The sequence below is a fragment of the Rhinoraja longicauda genome, chromosome 17 (assembly GCF_053455715.1).
Source record: "Rhinoraja longicauda isolate Sanriku21f chromosome 17, sRhiLon1.1, whole genome shotgun sequence".
NCBI classification, from domain to species: Eukaryota; Metazoa; Chordata; class Chondrichthyes; order Rajiformes; family Arhynchobatidae; genus Rhinoraja; species Rhinoraja longicauda.
In genome coordinates, this window is record NC_135969.1 from 9,601,679 (window position 1) to 9,621,049 (window position 19,371).

Here is a 19,371-nt window from a genome sequence, read left to right on the forward strand (position 1 = left end):
CAGTTTGCAAGCAAGAAATTTGGTATTTGATCTAGTATAAAACGTAGTTAGAAATTAAATCACTTCATTTTGCTAAATATGACTTTAAATAAAATAGAAAAAAACCCTGCAGATGCTGGTTTAAATCGAAGGTAGACACAAAATGCTGGAGCAACTCAGCGGGTCAGGCAGCATCTCGGGAGAGAAAGAATGGGTGACATTTCGAGTTGAGGCCCTTCTTCAGGCTCGTAGACACAAAATGCTGGAGCAACTCAGCGGGTCAGGCAGCATCTCAGGAGAGAAGGAATGGGTGACGTTTCGGGTCGAGACCCTTCTTCAGACTATAGACACAAAATGCTGGAGCAATGGACCATTGTGGGCTCCACATTTCCTTGATCATCGTTACTGGTTTGATTTGTCCTTTTGCACACCTTTCATTCATTTGTTCTATGTACCTTTTCATATCTCGTTTCCCTCTCCACTGACTCTCAGCCTGAAGAAGAGTCTCGACCTGAAACGTCACCTATTCCTTTTCTCCAGAGATGCTGCCTGACCCACTGAGTCCCTCCACCTTTTTGTGTCTATCGCCATTACTTCTGGGTTGATTTCCCCTTAACCAGAGTGAACTAATGTTTTCACTATTTATTTCAGGAATGAATTATTGAATTAATAATTGAATTAATCTGTACCTTCAGTTTTAATCTAACATTGTACAATTTAGGGGAGTCAAGAGACTTGAATGTGGAGCAGAAAATAACTTGCTGGAAAAATTCAGCAGGTCAAACAAAATCTTTGCGGGGCAAGGGAAGGTCGATGTTTCAGGACACGAACCTGCAGCAGGACTAAGCTTGGAGAGGGAAGGTGACCAGGGTGAAACAGGGGCTGGTGGGTGATAGATGGAACCAGATTAGAGGAGACGAGAGGGTGAGTCAAATGGTATGGTGGGGGTCATGGAAAAGGTGTATAAAGGGAGGGAGATCCTGGTTGGGCTGGTAGGAGTGGGGGTTTGGAATATTCAATGTTTGTACCAATGGGCTGTAGACTACCCAAGTGGGCCAAGAGGTGCTGCTTCCAGTTGATTGCTCCATTTATATATGTGTCAGCAGCTTCCACATAGTTTGTGTTTGGCCTCGCTGTGACAGTGCAGAAGGCTGAGTTATGATCGTGAGGAAGGCAACTTTCACAGTCATTATAAGCATTCATTGTCACTGTCATTGCATCTCAATTGTTATTTTAAAGCAAAAGACCACTTCACCGTCACGCAAGGGCCATAACCCCTTAGAGTGCTGCCCAATGTTTAATAGTTTAGTTTAATTTATTGTCACGTGAAAAGAGGTAGAGTGAAAAGCTTTTTGTTGCGTGCTAACCAGTCAGCTGAAAGAGGTTGAGAAGAAGAGGTGGCTGGGGTGCGACTCGTCCTTGATTATGCTGCTGGCCTTGCCGAGGCAGCGTGAGGAGTCAATGGAAGGGAGGTTGGTTTTGGGCGATGGTCTGGGCTGCGTCCACAATTCTCCGCAATTTCTTGCGGTCTTGGATGGAGCTGTTCCCAAACCAAGCGGTGATGCATCCCGATAAAATGCTTTCCACGGCACATCTGTGGAAGTTGGTGAGAGTTGATGGGGACATGCCGAACTTTCTAAGCCTTCTAAGGAATAGAGTGAATAATCCACATACCGAGTAGTCCGTGGGTCACGCTGGAGAGCCTGTGGCTGTCGAGTGTGTAAAATCCCAGGAAGTCGCGGTGTAGAGGATGATATTTCCAGACGCGATGCAGCACGATGACAAACGTTGCATCGTCCCCCATCCTGAGTGTGAGATTACGTTCTTTCACAATTGAGATGGAGAAGCTGGGAAATAAATGCAACAAGTTACGCTGCGTTCACGATTATTTTCTGCTGTTCAGTCCAGAATGTGTGATGTTAACATAATTCTTGTTTACCCTTTTAGCTTTGCTTTTTTGTGTGCATATTTATTAATATTAATCAAAATCTCCACAAGATAGACCTGTGTCTGTCAAACATACAAATATCTCACACCTTTTGCCTTTCAATCTCTGGCCTTTTGTCCAACCATCTGCTTAACAATCTCCTCTCTCGCCCCATCACTGTATCCACCTGTCACTCGCCAAGCTTTGTCCAGCTCTCACTAACCCGACACAATCGGTCTGCAAAAGGGTCGCAAAACATTACCTATCCATGCTCTCCAGAGGTTCCCACACCCGCTGAGATACTCCACCATTTTGAGTCTTCTTTTGTAAACCAGCATTTGCAGTTCCTCATATTTACATTGTACAAATTTCGTTTTTAATTTACCAGGAATTTTCCAAAAAATAGAACTAAGACTATATTTTTATTTGCATTGCCTTCAATTGTTTCCTGAAAGACAAATGCAACGTTGCTATGTGACGGTATAAATCATACCTCCGTTTTGTTACAGATGCTGTTGCTGACCATGGGAAAACCATCTTGTCCTCTCCATGAAACACTGTGATCGCCTGAGTTGATACTTCAACCTTTACATCCATGTTGCTGTTCATTATTCCAAATTTTCCAAAATAGGTACTTAATTTGTCGTTTTTTTCTACCTTCTTATCTCCAATCAACTGCCCATTTACCACAAAACCTTCAAGTAAATGTAAAAATACATTAGTGTTAATTAAATGATAATTAAAAATCCAGGGTATCATCTTACAATAGAATGGAATTATGAATGTGATGAATGTTATGGGAGGCACAGTGGTGCAGCAGTGGAGTTGCTGCCTTACAGCACCTGAGGCCAGGGTTCGATCATGACTGTGCATGCTGTCGGTACGGAGTTTGTACGTTCTCCCTGTGATCTGCTTGGGTTTCCCCCAGGATCTATTTCCTCCCACACTCCACAGCTGTACAGGTTTGTAGGCATATTGGCTTGGTAAAATTTTAAATTGTCCCTTAGTGTGTGGGGGATAGTGTTAGTGTGTGGCGATCGCTGGTTGACGCGGACTCGGTGGGCCGAATCCTACACTGGGCCGAATCCTACACCGAATCCTACCTCTTTCTACACTCTAAACTAAACTAAACTAAAGGGGACCAAAGGAGAAACAGATGAACCGATGATCTCCCGGAGCAGCTGACTTGTTTGTAACTGAGGGAAAGGAAATACTGGCAATGGGATAGATGATCTCGGGTAAGAAAATCCCTGCTGTGGAATTTCTAAGGATCTATTTGGGGAAATGTTATTTAATTTATGTATGTGACAACTCTGAAACCAAAGGATAAAATTTAAGAAATACACTGATCTACCTTTAAGATGATGGGTAAAAGATTTAGAGGTAATCCGAGGGGTACCTTTCTCATCCCGCGACTGGTGACAATAGACAATAGACAATAGGTGCAGGAGTAGGCCATTCGGCCCTTCGAGCCATTCATAATTCCATTCAATGTGATCATGGCTGATCATTCTCAATCAGTACCCCTTGAATGCCTTCATGGACTACCTTGAATGCATGGCTAAAGATCTATTCTCAGCCCAGCACATTGATACAATCACAAGGACAGCTCATCAACACGGCGACTTCCTCAGGCGATTGAGGAGTTTTGGCACGTCGCTGAATACTCTATCGGACCTAGACACGTGAACAGTAGAGAGTATTCTGACTGGTTGTGTCACGGCCTGGTTCGGAAACTCAGATATCCCGAGAACAAAGGAGGTTGCAGAAAACGGCGGTCATTTGCCGGTCCCTCGCGAGTATTGACCGCCCCACTATCGAAGGGATCTATAAGAAGCGCTGCCTCAAAATGGCAACAAATATCATCAGAGACCCGCACCGCCCTGGCCATACTCTCAAATCACTGCTACCAACGGGAAGAAGGTACAGGTCCTCCAGGTTCAAGAACAAATTCTTCCCTTCAACCATCAGGCTTTTGAACCACACTAACTGCAACCCTGCCTCAGCAACAATCTACTATGGACTTTGTTTGGGGCAGCAACAAACTTTGGTTTGCACTATTATGCTCTGGTTACCTGGCATTTTGATCATTTATTCCATCGTTGATTTTGATATATTATTGTATTAATATGCCTGCTAAGCTGTAGCACTGAAGAATTTTATTGTTCTGTTCCTGGTGAATGTGACAATTAAACACTGTTGACTTTTCTTGGATGGATCAAGGCATGGATCGCCACAGGCCAAATGGTGGAAGCTGCGATCAATATGGATGGGTACACACTGGTTGGCATGGGCATAGTGGGCTGAATGGTCTGGCTCCAAGCTGAATGACTCTATAACGCTATGAAAGTCTGTTCTAATGTCACGCACCATAAAATATATTGATTAACTGGTTATTTATTTTTATATTTTCTGGTTTTGCATGAAAATTGGATTAATGGTCTGCAGGGACTCAGTGGGCCGAAGGGCCTCTTTCTAAGCTGTAGCTCTCAATGATTCAGTAACCAAGGAGAATAGTGAAGAATGGAGAGGATAGGTATCTGAAAAGTTAAATTAAGGGGTAGAGGGAGAGTTCTAGAGGAGTGGGACAAGGTGGATTGGATTTCCATGGAGCCAATGGAGTTTCTGTATTGTAACTTTTAAGTGCAAAAGTGCATATTCATAACTTGGCGTGATTTGATGGTGACGCTGAAAAGTGAAAAACCACTTGAATAAATCACTAATCTTAATTGTGTGTACCATTTACTTCATTATAATATTTTTCATGTTTTTGTCTTACTTTGACATTCAACAATTCAGCCAGGCTGCCATCAAATTCTGCTTTATAGTCACCACTGAGTCAAGGTGCATTTTGAATTACTGAAAATCCTCAGCTCTGTTTTTCTTCCTTGTGACATGAATCTTGTTGTGTTTTTATGACTGTTGGCAGACCAATTTCCCCCCTGGGATAAATAAAGTTCTATTGTGTCGTATCGTATTGAAGGCACAGTGCAGACTTACCGGTGTGTGGATCCGAGATCAGGTTTAGAACTGAACCAGGCTTCCCATCAATGTTGAAACAAGTGGCATCACTGTGGTTGTTGGATGAAATGACGAAGTGGGGATCACTGTCAACTTCAAAGAGTTGTAAAGTTTTAGAACTTAGAATTTTTCATAAAACAATATTTGTGTCCGTGGCACTTCAACTTAATTATTCTTAGAATCTTGAAAGAAACACAGTCATTTCCTGTCGCTATAATTTCTGAAGATGTCGAGAAATCAGGGTTTATCAAACCATTATGATATTACATAATTTTATGAAATGCTTAAGAAAATTGGACCTTTGGGCTGGTGCAGTTCAAAATTGAAAATTGGGCTGGCGTAGTTCTCGCAATTGAAATCTATGGCCATAAAGGACATCGTTAATCAACACAATACCCTATTGTTGTGCTCTTTCCCCCACATTTCTAAAAGCAGTAAAAATATTGAATTTGATTATTATAGCTCACCGCACTTCATAATCTGTGCATTTAATTATGGATTCCATTTAATATTCTACAGATGACAATAGTTCGATAATTTTTGCAGCAACAGAACGTTGTGGTGGAGTTTGTGTATCATCATTGATACATGTTATGTCTCAATTGATGGTGTAACAATTATGAGCACCTCCTCTCCTCAAGGTATTAAACCATGTGTGAGTGGGATTACCAAGGGTTTTTATAGGGGAAAGACTGCCTCGCGATCTCTGGCATCGTATCCAAGTAACGTTTCTTCACACATTGTTCAAGAATCCGATTACCTGCAACTTTGTTTTAAACTGTGTTCAGCATCACAGTGCACAATTATTGCCACAGCAGTCTGACTTTGGTAGACATTCTTGTTTCAGCTAAGCTGCAATCATCTTTGCTTCGTTTTCTCTTCCCAGTGCAGCAGAGCTGTAATTAATTGTTGTACCAAGGACTGAAACTGGGACCCCCTGGTCTGTATAGCTATTTTATTCAATGCTTTTGGAAAATATGATACAGTGCCGCTTGCCCAGTAATAGGCTGCATGAGGGGAATAGATAGGGTGAATACAACGAGTTATAGGTTTATGTTGAGAGGGGAAAGATTTAATAGGAATAAGAACGTTGGAAGAAATTCTAGCATGGAAGGCATTAAACTTGGAGGAGAACAGCAGGGAAGTGGGAGAGGCAAAAGCAACTAAAAACATTCGCTGACTAGCCTCTGGAAATGAAAACATTTTCATATCATAGACAATAGACAATAGACAATAGACAATAGGTGCAGGAGTAGGCCATTCACCCCTTCGAGCCAGCACCGCCATTCAATGCGATCATGGCTGATCACTCTCAATCAGTACCCCATTCCTGCCTTCTCCCCATACCCCCTCACTCCGCTATCCCTAAGAGCTCTATCCAGCTCTCTCTTGAAAGCATCCAACGAACTGGCCTCCACTGCCTTCTGAGGCAGAGAATTCCACACCTTCACCACTCTCTGACTGAAAAAGTTCTTCCTCATCCTCATGGATGTAATAGACAATGTTTTTATGGGTAAATCAAATTTATTGTTGTGCACCGAACTTTAATCTGCTTCCAAAGCGATGATGTCACGTTTTCCAAAAAAGCCATGAAGAAAACTAGAGAAATGAATTCTAGCTTGAAGAATCAGCACTGTTCAGATATGCCCAAGGACTTTGGCCCACTTTTAAACCCTGCAAATTTAGCAATATCCTGATAAACTGATTAAAAATATAGATGGCATAGATATATTTCAGCTCCACAGATTAGGAAGATGGGTCTAAAAAACTGTGTATCTGCCACAGCAGATTTGCTCTTTAGGTAATCCTTCTTGAGAAGAATAGGTGGACATTGATTATATGGAGTATAGTGACCGTTCATCCTCAAGACTAGTCCTTGACAGGAGATGGACACAAAAAGCTGGAGTAACTCAGCGGGATGGGCAGCATCTCTGGAGAGAAGGAATGGGTGATGTTTCAGGTCGAGACCTTTCTTCAGACTAATTAGGGAAAAAGGAAATGAGAGATATAGACGATGATGTAGAGATAAAGAACAATGAATGAAAGATATGCAAAAAAGTAACGATGATAAAGGAAACAGGCCACTGTTAGCTATTTGATGGGTGAAAACAAGGAGTTGGTGCGACTTGGGTGGGGGAGGGATAGAGAGAGAGTGGGTGGGAATGCCGGGGTTACTTGAAGTTAGAGAAATCAATATTCATACCACTGGGCTGTAAGCTGCCCAAGCAAAATATGGGTCAGATATAAAAATTGAATGGCTTTAAAACTAGGTCTTTGATGAAGGAATTGGTGCAAAATTCCCCAGAGTATTTTCCCTGATTGGTGCTGAGTATTTTATTTTGCCTTTTTTGCCTTTCCCTGCAGACTACCCATCTGTATAAGAGGAAGAAGAGAGGAAATAGTTAATCATGATGCTCGCATTATGAGCAGGCAGCTGTCTCGATGGATCACCTAATATTTTCCTGCCTGTTAGATTAAAATGTGAATTGATACGTTTGAAAGGTGTGTTAGTTCAGCAATGTGAAACGAGAAAGGACCAATTTTTTTCCTTACCATACATGTAGGGGGAAGCTGTGGAGAAAATAAAAAATGGCGATTAATATTTAATCCAAAAACTAAAATAGTTTATAAGATATTTCATCACTGAACTTCCCTGCTGCATCTTCTGAGTTACAATGTGATAATAAACTATGCCAGGCATGTTAATAGAAACGTAATTGCTTTTGAAAATAATTTATGCTGCCACACAGCGGGAAAAATCTGCAGGCAAGCAGTGTTCAACAAAAAAAATGATGTGGCCATTTTGCCTACATCTCCAGAAATGTTATATGATTCGGTGTATTTCAAACTAATCTTACCACTCCCCCACCACCAGCAGACTACACATCAGAACAGATTGTCAAATCAAACCTTGGTTGTGTTTTTGATGATATCATATCATCATATCATATATATACAGCCGGAAACAGGCCTTTTCGGCCCTCCAAGTCCGTGCCGCCAAGCGATCCCCGTACATTAACACTATCCTACACCCACTAGGGACAATTTTTACATTTACCCAGCCAATTAACCTTCATACCTGTACGTCTTTGGAGTGTGGGAGGAAACCGAAGATCTCGGAGAAAACCCACGCAGGTCACGGGGAGAACGTACAAACTCCTTACAGTGCAGCACCCGTAGTCAGGATCGAACCTGAGTCTCCGGCGCTGCATTCGCTGTAAAGCAGCAACTCTACCGCTGCGCTACCGTGCCGCCCATGATCTTACCACATTCAATACAGTTAAAAGTTCAATCAGTATGAGTCAAAAATGTGCATATATTCTTTCAACAAATCTCTAGCAAACACATAATGTATTCTATTTCCCACTCTTTGATCAACACTATGATGTTTAGTTTAGTTTAGTTTAGTTTGGGGCACCGTGCGGAAACAGGCTAATCGGCCCACCGAGTCCGCGCCGACCAGCGATCCCTGAATACTAACACGATCCTGCACACACGAGGGACAATTTACAATTTTACCGAAGTCAATTAACCTACAAACGTGTGCGTCTTTGGAACGTGGGAGGAAACCATAGCTCCCAGAGAAAACCCATGTGGTCACGGGGAGAATTTACAAACTCCCGTACAGACATCACCTGTAGTCAGGATCGAACCCGGGTCTCTGGAACTGTAAGGCAGCAACTCCTCCACTGCACCACATAAGTATGGCATACGATCATTTCCTTTTCAACTTGACCAACTAAATGCTCTAGTTCACTTTATTTAAATTACCAATTAGGCGCAAATGAAACTCATTGAAGTAAATGATTATTTTTCTGAAGTGTCAACCAGAGGTTCTCTATTAATAGACAATAGACAATAGACAATAGGTGCAGGAGTAGGCCATTCAGCCCTTCGAGCCAGCACCGCCATTCAATGCGATCATGGCTGATCACTATCAATCAGTACCCCGTTCCTGCCTTCTCCCCATACCCCCTCACTCCGCTATCCTTAAGAGCTCTATCCAGCTCTCTCTTGAAAGCATCCAACGAACTGGCCTCCACTGCCTTCTGAGGCAGAGAATTCCACACCTTCACCACCCTCTGACTGAAAAAGTTCTTCCTCATCTCCGTTCTAAATGGCCTACCCCTTATTCTCAAACTGTGGCCCCTTGTTCTGGACTCCCCCAACATTGGGAACATGTTATCTGCCTCTAATGTGTCCAATCCCCTAATTATCTTATATGTTTCAATAAGATCCCCCCTCATCCTTCTAAATTCCAGTGTATACAAGCCCAATCGCTCCAGCCTTTCAACATACGACAGTCCCGCCATTCCGGGAATTAATCTAGTGAACCTACGCTGCACGCCCTCCATAGCAAGAATATCCTTCCTCAAATTTGGAGACCAAAACTGCACACAGTACTCCAGGTGCGGTCTCACCAGGGCCCGGTACAACTGTATTGATTGATGTACGGAGTGATCTTTGTGTGCAAGTCAGTAGCTCCCTGAAGGTGGCAGCACAAGTGGCTAGGGTGGTTAAAAAAAAGGCATACAACATACTTGGCCTTCATCAGTAAAAAGTGTTGGGTATAAAGATCAGAAAATCATGTTGCAGGTATATAAAACTTTGCTTTGGCCACATTTGACATATTGTGTGCAGTTTCAGGCACTGATTTCAAGAAGAATGTGGGAGTTTTGGAGAAAGTGCAGTGGAGGTTGATCAAGATGTAGGCTTGGGTTAGATGATATTAGGAACAAGGAGAGGTTAGATAAATGAATCGTTTTCTCTGGAGGTTCGGAGGGCGACCTGACAGAATTTTATAACATTCTGAGAGGCATAGAAAGTGTAGGTAATCAGAGTCTTTTTCCCAGAATGTCACGCGCTAGAGGGCACCGCTTTAAGGTGAGACGGGGATAGTTTAAGGAAGATTTGGCAGACAAGTTATTTCTTACACAGGGACTGGTGCACACATGCGTGAAAGTGGTGGAAGCAGATATGATAGCAACATCTAAAAGGCATTTAGACAGCCACGTGAACAGGTAGGGAATGAAGGAATATAGCCCATGTGCAGGCAGATGAGCAGCTTAAATTGGCATCATGTTCAGTACAGCTATAGTTAGTACTAGACCAAGTGGACCCATTGGGCCCAAACCTCTCCCACATTGGTGCAGGACCCTGTCCTCCCCCCCTCCCCTCTCTCCTCAACCCCCCCCCCCTCCCCTCTCCATTCTCCCCCTTCCCCCCTCCTTCCCTCCTTCCCTCCCCCTCCCCTCCTTTTAAACTTTAAAATGTGAATAACTTTAAAAATATAAGACTGATTTCAATAAAACTACTTGCATTATCACTAAAGTGACAATGGTGAGTAAGGTGGGCCTAAAATTGTCGTGCTATCATGTACCGTTTTGGCTGAAGTTCAGTCACAAACAAGATAACAAACGAGAGTTTTAGTCTATAGATATTATGTTCTGTGAATCAAGAAATATGTGCTTTCTGTTGCGATTCCGCCTTTTATTGTTTCTCTTCTTCATTTCTCAGGCATTCCTTCTTCTCCAGGAAGAGTCCTTTTTGGCTTAACCTGCCGATAAGGCAACAAAACCTGATCTTTTACACCTCGGTAAGTGAGGCAGCAATGCCGTGGGTTTCTTTTGCGTATCTGAATTGGCAAAGCAGCTCTCGCAGTGGTTTCACAGATCACTTTAGGCAACACTTACATGGGACAGAAGAGGGAGGACTGAAATATCTTTGTTGCATGGGTCTCTCTGTAAAAACAAAAGAAATGGAAAGGTTCATGGCGTGTATTTGTAATTAGTTCCAGCTGCCAAAATCTTGTCGGGAACCAAGTTAAGCAACAGTTTTTAAGAATCAAATAATTCTCTAAAAAGTTGAGAGTCATTGTTAGCTTCAGTAGTTCGAGACCAAAAAGATAGCTCAGGCAGGTTGATGGGCAACTTTTGTGCGGATTCAAGAATGTCACTGTTTTAAAGCATTACATCTCTGGGGAGAAAAAATAATATTATTCATCGCTAACAATAGCTAAGTGGCTCTTTGAAACAATCAAACATCAGATTGAAAAATATAAATTAATCAAAGTGAAAGGATCAGTTTATTGAAACAGTTTTTTTGTGTGGCAACTTTAATTCCATGATATACATTTCATCTAGGTCTCTTTGTCTTTCTCTCTCTCCGTCTCTCTCTCTCTGTCTGTCTCTCTCCCACCGCCCCCCCCCCTCCACTTTCTCCAGAGATATTACTCATGAACTATGCTGATACCTAACTTGCTATCCTGATGTGTACCTCCTTACCAGTGCCCCTCTTTCCTAATCAGAAGCAATATTGGATGCAGTTGTTTTACAAAGTTGGAAACCCCTAACGATAATAAAATATTGTTAAATTGCCTTGTGCAAAGAATATCATCAATTTAGAAATAACACAGACAGAACAATTGCTACTGACGGAGGATTGTGCATGCATGCCCAGCTTGAGCACATACGTTTGAGTGCAGTACTGAGAGAGAGAGGGTGCTTTGTTAAAGGTGCTAGGTTTAGACAAGCTGAGGCCATGTTTGGATACAGGACCCATTCTGTGGAAAGAAAAGGGTGCTGAAAAGCACACCCTCTTTTAGAAATGGAGGAGTCATCTTAGTTAAATAATAACAGGTGGAAACAACTTCAGAGAAGATGCAGTGAAGGAGGAAAGATTTAATAGGAGTCTGAGGGGTAACTTTTCACACAAAGGGTGTGTGGGCTGCCAGAGGAGGTACTATTGCAATGTTTAAGAAACGTTTAGATTGGTGAATAGATAGGATGTTTAGAGGGATATGGGCCAAACGCAGGCAGGTGGGACTAGTGTAGATGGGACACCTTGGTCAGTGTGGGCAAGATGGGCCAAAGAGCCTGTTTCTAAGCTGTATGACTATGACTCTAAAATGAATGACCTTTCAATAAAATTAATAAATGTTGTAGTCACCGATATTGTGGAATGTTTGGTTTATTATTACTTTAAGAGGTCATAAATTTAGCTTCAGAAGAATTACTTCCATTTTTAGATCACAAATGTGTTTAATTTTTATTTAATTGATAAAGTAAATGTTCATTGTAATCAAAAATCTTGCTTTTAAAGTTAAACTTAGGCATACCAAGCAGACAGTTAAGATAAAAAACAATTGCAAAATCAGGGCTTAAGGAAGGGTGATTTTATCAAAGATTACCATCATCCAATGGCTTGTCAGCCACAAAGATTTCATCCTTGGTTTCCTCAGGTTTTGTAACAACCATTGATGTCAGTGATGTAACAAAGTTGTATTTCAGCGAAAGTGACAGAATTTTATCTGTGAGGTTTTTCTTGTCATCTGCTTTTGCAAAAACCCTGAACACAATGGTTGATAGAAATTAATAATAATAATAATAATAATAATGTATTACATTTATAATAGCGCTTTTCATACACTCAAAGACGCTTTACAGGGATTTAAAGAACATAGGGAAGTGAATAAATAGATAAATAAGTAAACGAACAGAGAAAGGAGACAGAAGGTGAGGTGACCTTCAGTGGTTGAAGGCAGTACTGAACAGGTGAGACTTCAGTGATGTTTTGAATGTGGTGAGTGAGGAGGAGTCTCTGACGGTTTGGGGTAGTGAGTTCCATAGGGTGGGAGCAGCGATGGAGAAAGCCCTGTCCCCCCAGGATCTGAGTTTGGTCCGGAGGGGGGGGGGGGGGGGGGGATAGGAGATTGGCAGCAGCAGAGCGGAGGGTGCAGGTGGGAGTGTGCCTGTGGAGGAGGTCAGTCAGGTAGGATGGGGCCAGGTTATGGAGGACTTTGTAGGTCATGAGGAGGATTTTGTACTGGATTCTCTGGGGGATGGGGAGCCAGTGGAGTTTGTAAAGGACGGGGGTGATATGGTCACGGATCGGGGTGTGGGTGAGTAGACGGGCAGCGGAGTTTTGAATGTATTGAAGTTTACTGATGATTTTTGAAGGTACGCCATAGAGGAGGCTGTTGCAGTAGTCCAGACGGGAGGTGATGAAGGCGTGGATGAGGGTTTCTGCAGCTGTGGAGGAGAGGGATGGACGGAGACGGGCAATGTTTTTGAGGTGGAAGAAGGCTGTCTTTGTGATGTGTTTGATGTGTTTGTCGAAGGAGAGGGTTTGATCAAAGATGATTCCAAGATTCCGGATGTGAGGGGAGGTGGATACTGGGAGACCATCAATATTGAGGATGAAGTTTTGGGTGGATTTGGTGAGCGTTTTTGGACCAATGATGATGATTTCAGATTTGTTGCAGTTGAGTTTGAGGAAATTTGATTGAAGCCAAGATTTTATTTCAGTGATGCAGTTTGTCAGTGTAGAGTGTGTGGTGGGGGAAATTGAAATTAGAACATAGAAACAAGGAACTACAGATGTTGGTTTACAAAAAAAGACACAAAGCGCTACGAGTAACTCAGCGGGTCAGGCAGCATCCCTGGAGGACATGGATAGGTGACATTTCGGGTCAGGACCCTTCTTCAGACTGAATGTTAATTGCAATCAAAATTCCATATTCTCTAGGATGCTGCCTGACCCGCTGAGTTACTCCAGCATTTTGTGTCCTTTGAATGATAGAAATGAACTCGGTGACATATTGTCACCCCATGAAATGAATAATTGTGTGGCCAAATAAATAACTATTCATGCAATCATGTGAACTATTCATGTGATGTTTGCCCTCAGGGAATCAAAATTATATGAAAAGAATAAGGAGACCACTGGCTATATTTAAGAGGGAGTTAGATGTGGCCCTTGTGGCTAAAGGGATCAGGGGGTATGGAGAGAAGGCAGGTACAGGTTACTGAGCTGGATGATCAGCCATGATCATATTGAATGGCGGTGCAGGCTCGAGGGGCCGAATGGCCTACTCCTGCACCTATTTTCTATGTTTCTATGTTTCTATGAGACATTTTGTAGCAGAGTCATTGGAAAATAATGACAACAGCTTATGAAGACGAAACAACCAAAACATTGACCTTTAATTACTATTGTGCATTGGGTAGTCAATAGTTTTGGGATTGTGTTTTGATATTGCATTATCTCAGATAGCGAGCACTTGTTATTTTACCGTTGGTCTAAGAGTTGTTGTATGGTCAAATAAGCCCAAAGTCGCTCAGTAAAATCACAAAAAATGTATTGTTGCTGTTGAATAATGTTCTCAGCCTCCGCTATATTCACATCGGCTGATAAAGTCAGATTTTCATTGGCCTGTTGAAGAATTAGGAGCGAAGCAAAATCTTGTCAAGATCAGGGAATAAATTACACTTTTTTCTTTATTCAAAATTTACAACAAAACATTAAAATATTCAGCTATTTTATAATTACTTTCTAAGTAAAAGCACAAAAATAATTATCTGCTAAGCAAAATAATTTTCATTGCAATAAATAATATCTGATAGAATATAATGCCAATAGTGGGTATTTTGTTCATACATTACACAGTTATGAGGTTTGTAGCACTTACTCTCTAATCAAACCTAACAGCAGTTCAACTGTTGTGGTGCAACTTATTAGTTTCACTCACGTCCTGCTGAGATTCACTGTTTGTATCACTCGTTATCACCTTCCCCACAACCAACAATGGACCATTGTGGGCTCCACCTTTCATTGGTCATCGTTGCTGGCTTTGATCTGTCTTTCTGCATATCTTTCATTCATTTGTTCTGTGTATCTTTTCATAACTTTCGGTTCCCTCTCCCATGACTCTCAGTCTGCAGAAGGGTCTCGACCCAAAACGTCACCTATTCCTTTTCTCCAGACATGCTGCCAGACTTGCTGAGTTACTCCAGCTTTTTGTGTCTAACAATTCAACTGTTCTTGATCATTTTGGTAGGGATTTCAATGAGTGCAAATTGGCTGAACACTTACAAAATACCTGTAACCATGACAAAAGTGAATGAAGCAATTTTTAAGTATCCCGAGAACATTATTTTTGACATTATGTTCCAGTCAGGAGTAAGTTATCTGAACAACAAATGAATAATGATCGGTCACATCTACTGTTGAAGAGGAGGATTTAATGAATGGACTGGAGCAAAAATGAAACTGGCAAGGAAATTACATATCAAGACTCGAGGGCATGAGTTACAGAGAGAGGTTAGGCAGGCTGGGACTTTATTCCAGGAGTGTAGGAGACTGGAGATTGATCTTATAGAAATGTATAAAATCATGAGGGCTATAGTTAGGGCAAATAAACACAGTCTTTTTTCCCCAGAGTTGGGGAATCAAGAAACAGTGGCCATAGGTTTAAGGTGAGAGGGAAAAGGTTTAATAAAAATCCAAGGGGCGACTTTGATATACCAAGGGTGTTACATACATGGTAGAGCTGCCTGAGGAAGTGTGTTGGGTCAGGTAATATAACAATATTTAAAAGACATTTGGACAGGTGTTTGGATAGGAAAGAGTTAGAGAGATATGAGTGAAACATGGGCAAACGAGTCCAGCTTAGATGGCCATCTTGACTTGCATGGATGGATTGGGCTGAAGGGCCTATTTCCATGCTCTATTACTATAATTTAAAAAAGGCATGAAGGAGATAGATCATCATCATAGATTATGTTTTGTTTATTGATTGTGTATCTTTAACCTCAATACAATCGAGATGGATACTATGGTCATTTATTTTTCAGGATTTGGAGCATCGTTGGTCATGTCTAATTGTGTTTAAACTAAGTGGTGATTGAGTCAGCTGTTAGAATCACACTGATGCCACATTGGAACTTCATCCCCCCCATGGATATCAGTTTACAAATGTTTTCCTTTTCACAACAGACTGATTGCTTGATGCCATTACAGTTAATACTTACTGTTTGAGCATTGACTTCTGCTGTAAATATTTGTAGAGAATTGTCTGAAATCCTGCCTGCCACAACGATTTCTGACCCATCATAATATTGTCTAAAATTGGCTTGAGTTAAATCTGAAACGGCATTCTCAGGGTAACAGAATTTCAATATCCAAAAGCAAGGGGTTTGCCACTTCATCATAAAATCCCTGTGGAAAAGAAATGTTTATTAAAAGAGAGGGAAAAGGTTTAATAAAAATCCAAGGGGCGACTTTGATATACCAAGGGTGTTACATACATGGTAGAGCTGAGAGAGAGAGAGAGAGAGAGAGAGAGAGAGAGAGGAGAGAGAGAGAGAGAGAGAGAGAGAGAGAGCTGAGAGGAAGAGAGGAGAGGAAGAGAGGAGAGGAAGAGAGGAGAGGAGAGGAGAGGAGGGGAGAGGAGAGAGAGAGAGAGAGAGAGAGAGAGAGAGAGAGAGAGAGAGAGAGAGAGAGAGAGAGAGAGAGAGAGAGAGAGAGAGGAGAGAGAGAGAGAGAGAGGAGAGAGAGAGAGAGAGAGAGAGAGGGGGGGAGAGAGGGGGGGAGAGAGGGGGAGAGAGAGGGGGGAGAGAGAGGGGGAGAGAGAGGGGGAGAGAGAGGGGGAGAGAGAGGGGGAGAGAGAGGGGGAGAGAGGGGGAGAGAGAGAGGGAGAGAGAGAGGGAGAGAGAGAGGGAGAGAGAGAGGGAGAGCATGGAATTAGGCTCTTTAGCCCATCGAATCCACACCAATCATCGATCACCCGCTCACACCAGTTCTATGTCATCCCACTTTCTCATCCATTCCCGACACAACAGATAGAAATGTGCAGGATCAATTAACTTACAAACCCACACGTCCGTGAGAGGTGGGAGAAACCAGAGCACCCAGAGGAAACCCATGCAGTCACAGGGAAAATGTGCGAACTCCACACTAACACCACTGGAGGTCAGGATCGAACCCGGGTCTCCAATGCCGTGAGGCAGCAGCTCTAGCAGTTGCGCCACTGAGAAGATTTCCATTTGCGCGCAGTCAAGGGTCAAACCCCACTTGCAAAACTACGTACTCCAATGCAACACCTGTGTGGAAATGTTTTCCAGCAGTGAGGAGATGCTGGTCCTCAAGAAGGGGGCCATTATCTATATTATCAATATGTTAGATGTCGAACATTAATTTCACCTGCAGTTGTAAGGGGGCATCCGAATCCTCATAAATTCGTCGTGCAATGCCATTATTCTCCAGTGCCATTTTCTCCAGAAAGCTGAATTTCACGTCGTAACCGAACCCAAGGGTGTACACATTGTACTTATCCTGTACAGCCTTTTTAACATTTTCCTGGATTTTTGATGGGTCTGACTCTCCTGCAATAGAAACAAACACAAATATTTAATTTTGGAGGGCAAGAAATACTTCTGCATTTTAATATTCTGCACTCTGCACTTTCCCTTTTGTTCTATCCATTGCACAAAATTTGACTTGATTGTATTTATGTGCAGTATTATCCGATTTGTTTGGATAGCATGCAGAACAAAGCTTTTCACTGTACCTCGGTACACATGACAATAATAAACCTAAACCTTGTTCTGTTAAACTGGCAATGCTTTGGATGTTTACCATGGTGTTACTGATATGTTGTTTAATCAAGCAACCATATATGTACATGTTCAACATTTACAGCATCGTCTATGTACAGGCACCTCGCGTTTTATGCATGCTTGATTTACAAGTTTTTAGAATAACTGGCTTGGCCAAATACTACTGAAGTCTACTTTACACGCTCCTATTTTCACAATAACGCACTCACATTTATGCCTGGCAAAGTTACACCACAGCTTTCAAAGTTATCTTGCAAGTTGAGTTTTGCAGAACAGAAAGAAAACATTGTACAGATAGAAGGGAAAGCTTTATATTGTTGTGTGATGTGATTTACCCTAATTTATTTCAAATTGCCAGTGTGGTCACGTGTGGTAGCTGGCATATGTTTGAGTAATGCGCTTTTTGATTTACGCGCTGCTTGGCAAGCCTGCAACCGCCACGTAAACTATGAGGTGCCTGTGCCTAACACTTGCTGCTGATGTACAAATGTGTGCTCATCCTGCAGCTGGATCCCAGCGAGAAGCAACCTCACAATCCCACTGCTGCTTGCTGAACTCCTGCCAGCTGCTCACTGCATGGACAATGGATATTGGCAGGGATGTGGATGAGCAGATTTAGGCGATGTACTACATCTGGAGTGGATGGCTGCCATGGTCCCTTGAACATAAGAATCCAACAGCAATGTGGTGTCAAAATGAGTGGTCATCATGAGAACACGAGACAGTGGGGGAAGGAGAAGGCCACTCAGATCCTCAAGCCTGCCCTTCAGTTCAGTATGATCATGGCTAATCTACTCCAGGCCTCAATTCCTTTTCTGTGCCAGATCCTCACAGCTTTAACCTTCCAATCTTACAAAAATGTATGGAGTCATAGAGTGATACAGTGTGGAAATAGGCCCTTCAGCCCAACTTGCCCACACCGGCCAACATGTCCCAGCTACACGAGTCCCAACTGCCTGCGCTTGGTACATATCCCTCCAAACTTGTCCTATCCGTGTATCTACCTTCATTTTAAATACTTCTAATAATCTAGCTTCATCAACTTCCTGGGGAAGATAATTCCAGAGGTTCATAACAGTAAAGATCTTTTTAACAGCTAAAAATTGATTTTTGTTACTGCAAGCTAAAGATACTAAAGGCTGTTTGTTACATTGTTTAATGGAGTCAAGGGTCAATCGAAGCAATTGTTTGCCAATTTCAATGCCTTGTCAATTTCAATAGCCTCTGCAGTATATCTAACAGCTTGTATTCTTGTAGACTGCAATCTGTTAAAAAGAGGCCTGTAATAATGAGGGTTTACTGTATTCTCTATGAGAAGAAATTTTAAAGTACTTTGTTTTTAAATGGCTATAACTTTCCTTAAAGTTATATCCCTCTGTTCAAGATTCTCCCCTGGTATCATCTCCCCAGTTATTATCTTCCTGCCTCATGTGGAGCAAGTGAGGTTGAGCTTTCCAGATAATATCACACCAGAAAGGGCGTCCCTCCATCACCTCTTGCCAAAATACTGCTCTTCTCTGAGTTCCTCCTTCACCTTTGCGCTCTCCTCCCAGAGCTGGAAGCCTTCGGACAAGGGCTGAATCCTCTCAAAGGTAAAGTGCTGCAATAAGAGGCACGTAATGCAAAAGGACAAAGTACCCTGTTGTTGTTGGGGAGAATTGCCTTGTCAATTTCATGCCTTGTCAATTTCAATGCCTTGTCAATTTCAATGCCTTGTCAATTTCTATGCCTTGTCAATTTCAATGCTTTGCCAATTTCAATGTCTTGTCAATTTCAATGCCTTGTCAATTTCAATGCCTTGTCAATTTCAATGCCTTGTCAATTTCAATGCCTTGTCAATTTCAATGCCTTGTCAATTTCCATGCCTTGTCAATTTCAATGCCTTTAAATTTCAATGCTGTGTCAATTTCAATGCCTTGTCAATTTCAGTGCCGTGTCAATTTCAATGCCGTGTCAATTTCAATCCCTTGTTAATTTCAATCCCTTGTCAATTTCAATGCCTTGTCAATTTCAGTGCCGTGTCAATTTCAATGCCGTGTCAATTTC

General features: G+C 42.1%; 1 protein-coding gene across 1 annotated transcript in view; it reads right to left on the reverse strand.

The window, feature by feature from the left end:
• The window catches only part of itih3a.1 (inter-alpha-trypsin inhibitor heavy chain 3a, tandem duplicate 1), a 37,882-nt gene that overhangs the window by 1,853 nt on the left and 16,658 nt on the right, over nt 1-19,371 (reverse strand). Inside the window, 10 exon segments of the mRNA XM_078414060.1 lie at nt 1,654-1,826; nt 2,400-2,601; nt 4,907-5,020; nt 7,481-7,498; nt 10,621-10,668; nt 12,117-12,274; nt 14,001-14,140; nt 15,739-15,873; nt 15,875-15,925; nt 16,910-17,091. Of these exon segments, the coding sequence (XP_078270186.1) occupies nt 1,654-1,826; nt 2,400-2,601; nt 4,907-5,020; nt 7,481-7,498; nt 10,621-10,668; nt 12,117-12,274; nt 14,001-14,140; nt 15,739-15,873; nt 15,875-15,925; nt 16,910-17,091 (1,221 nt within the window).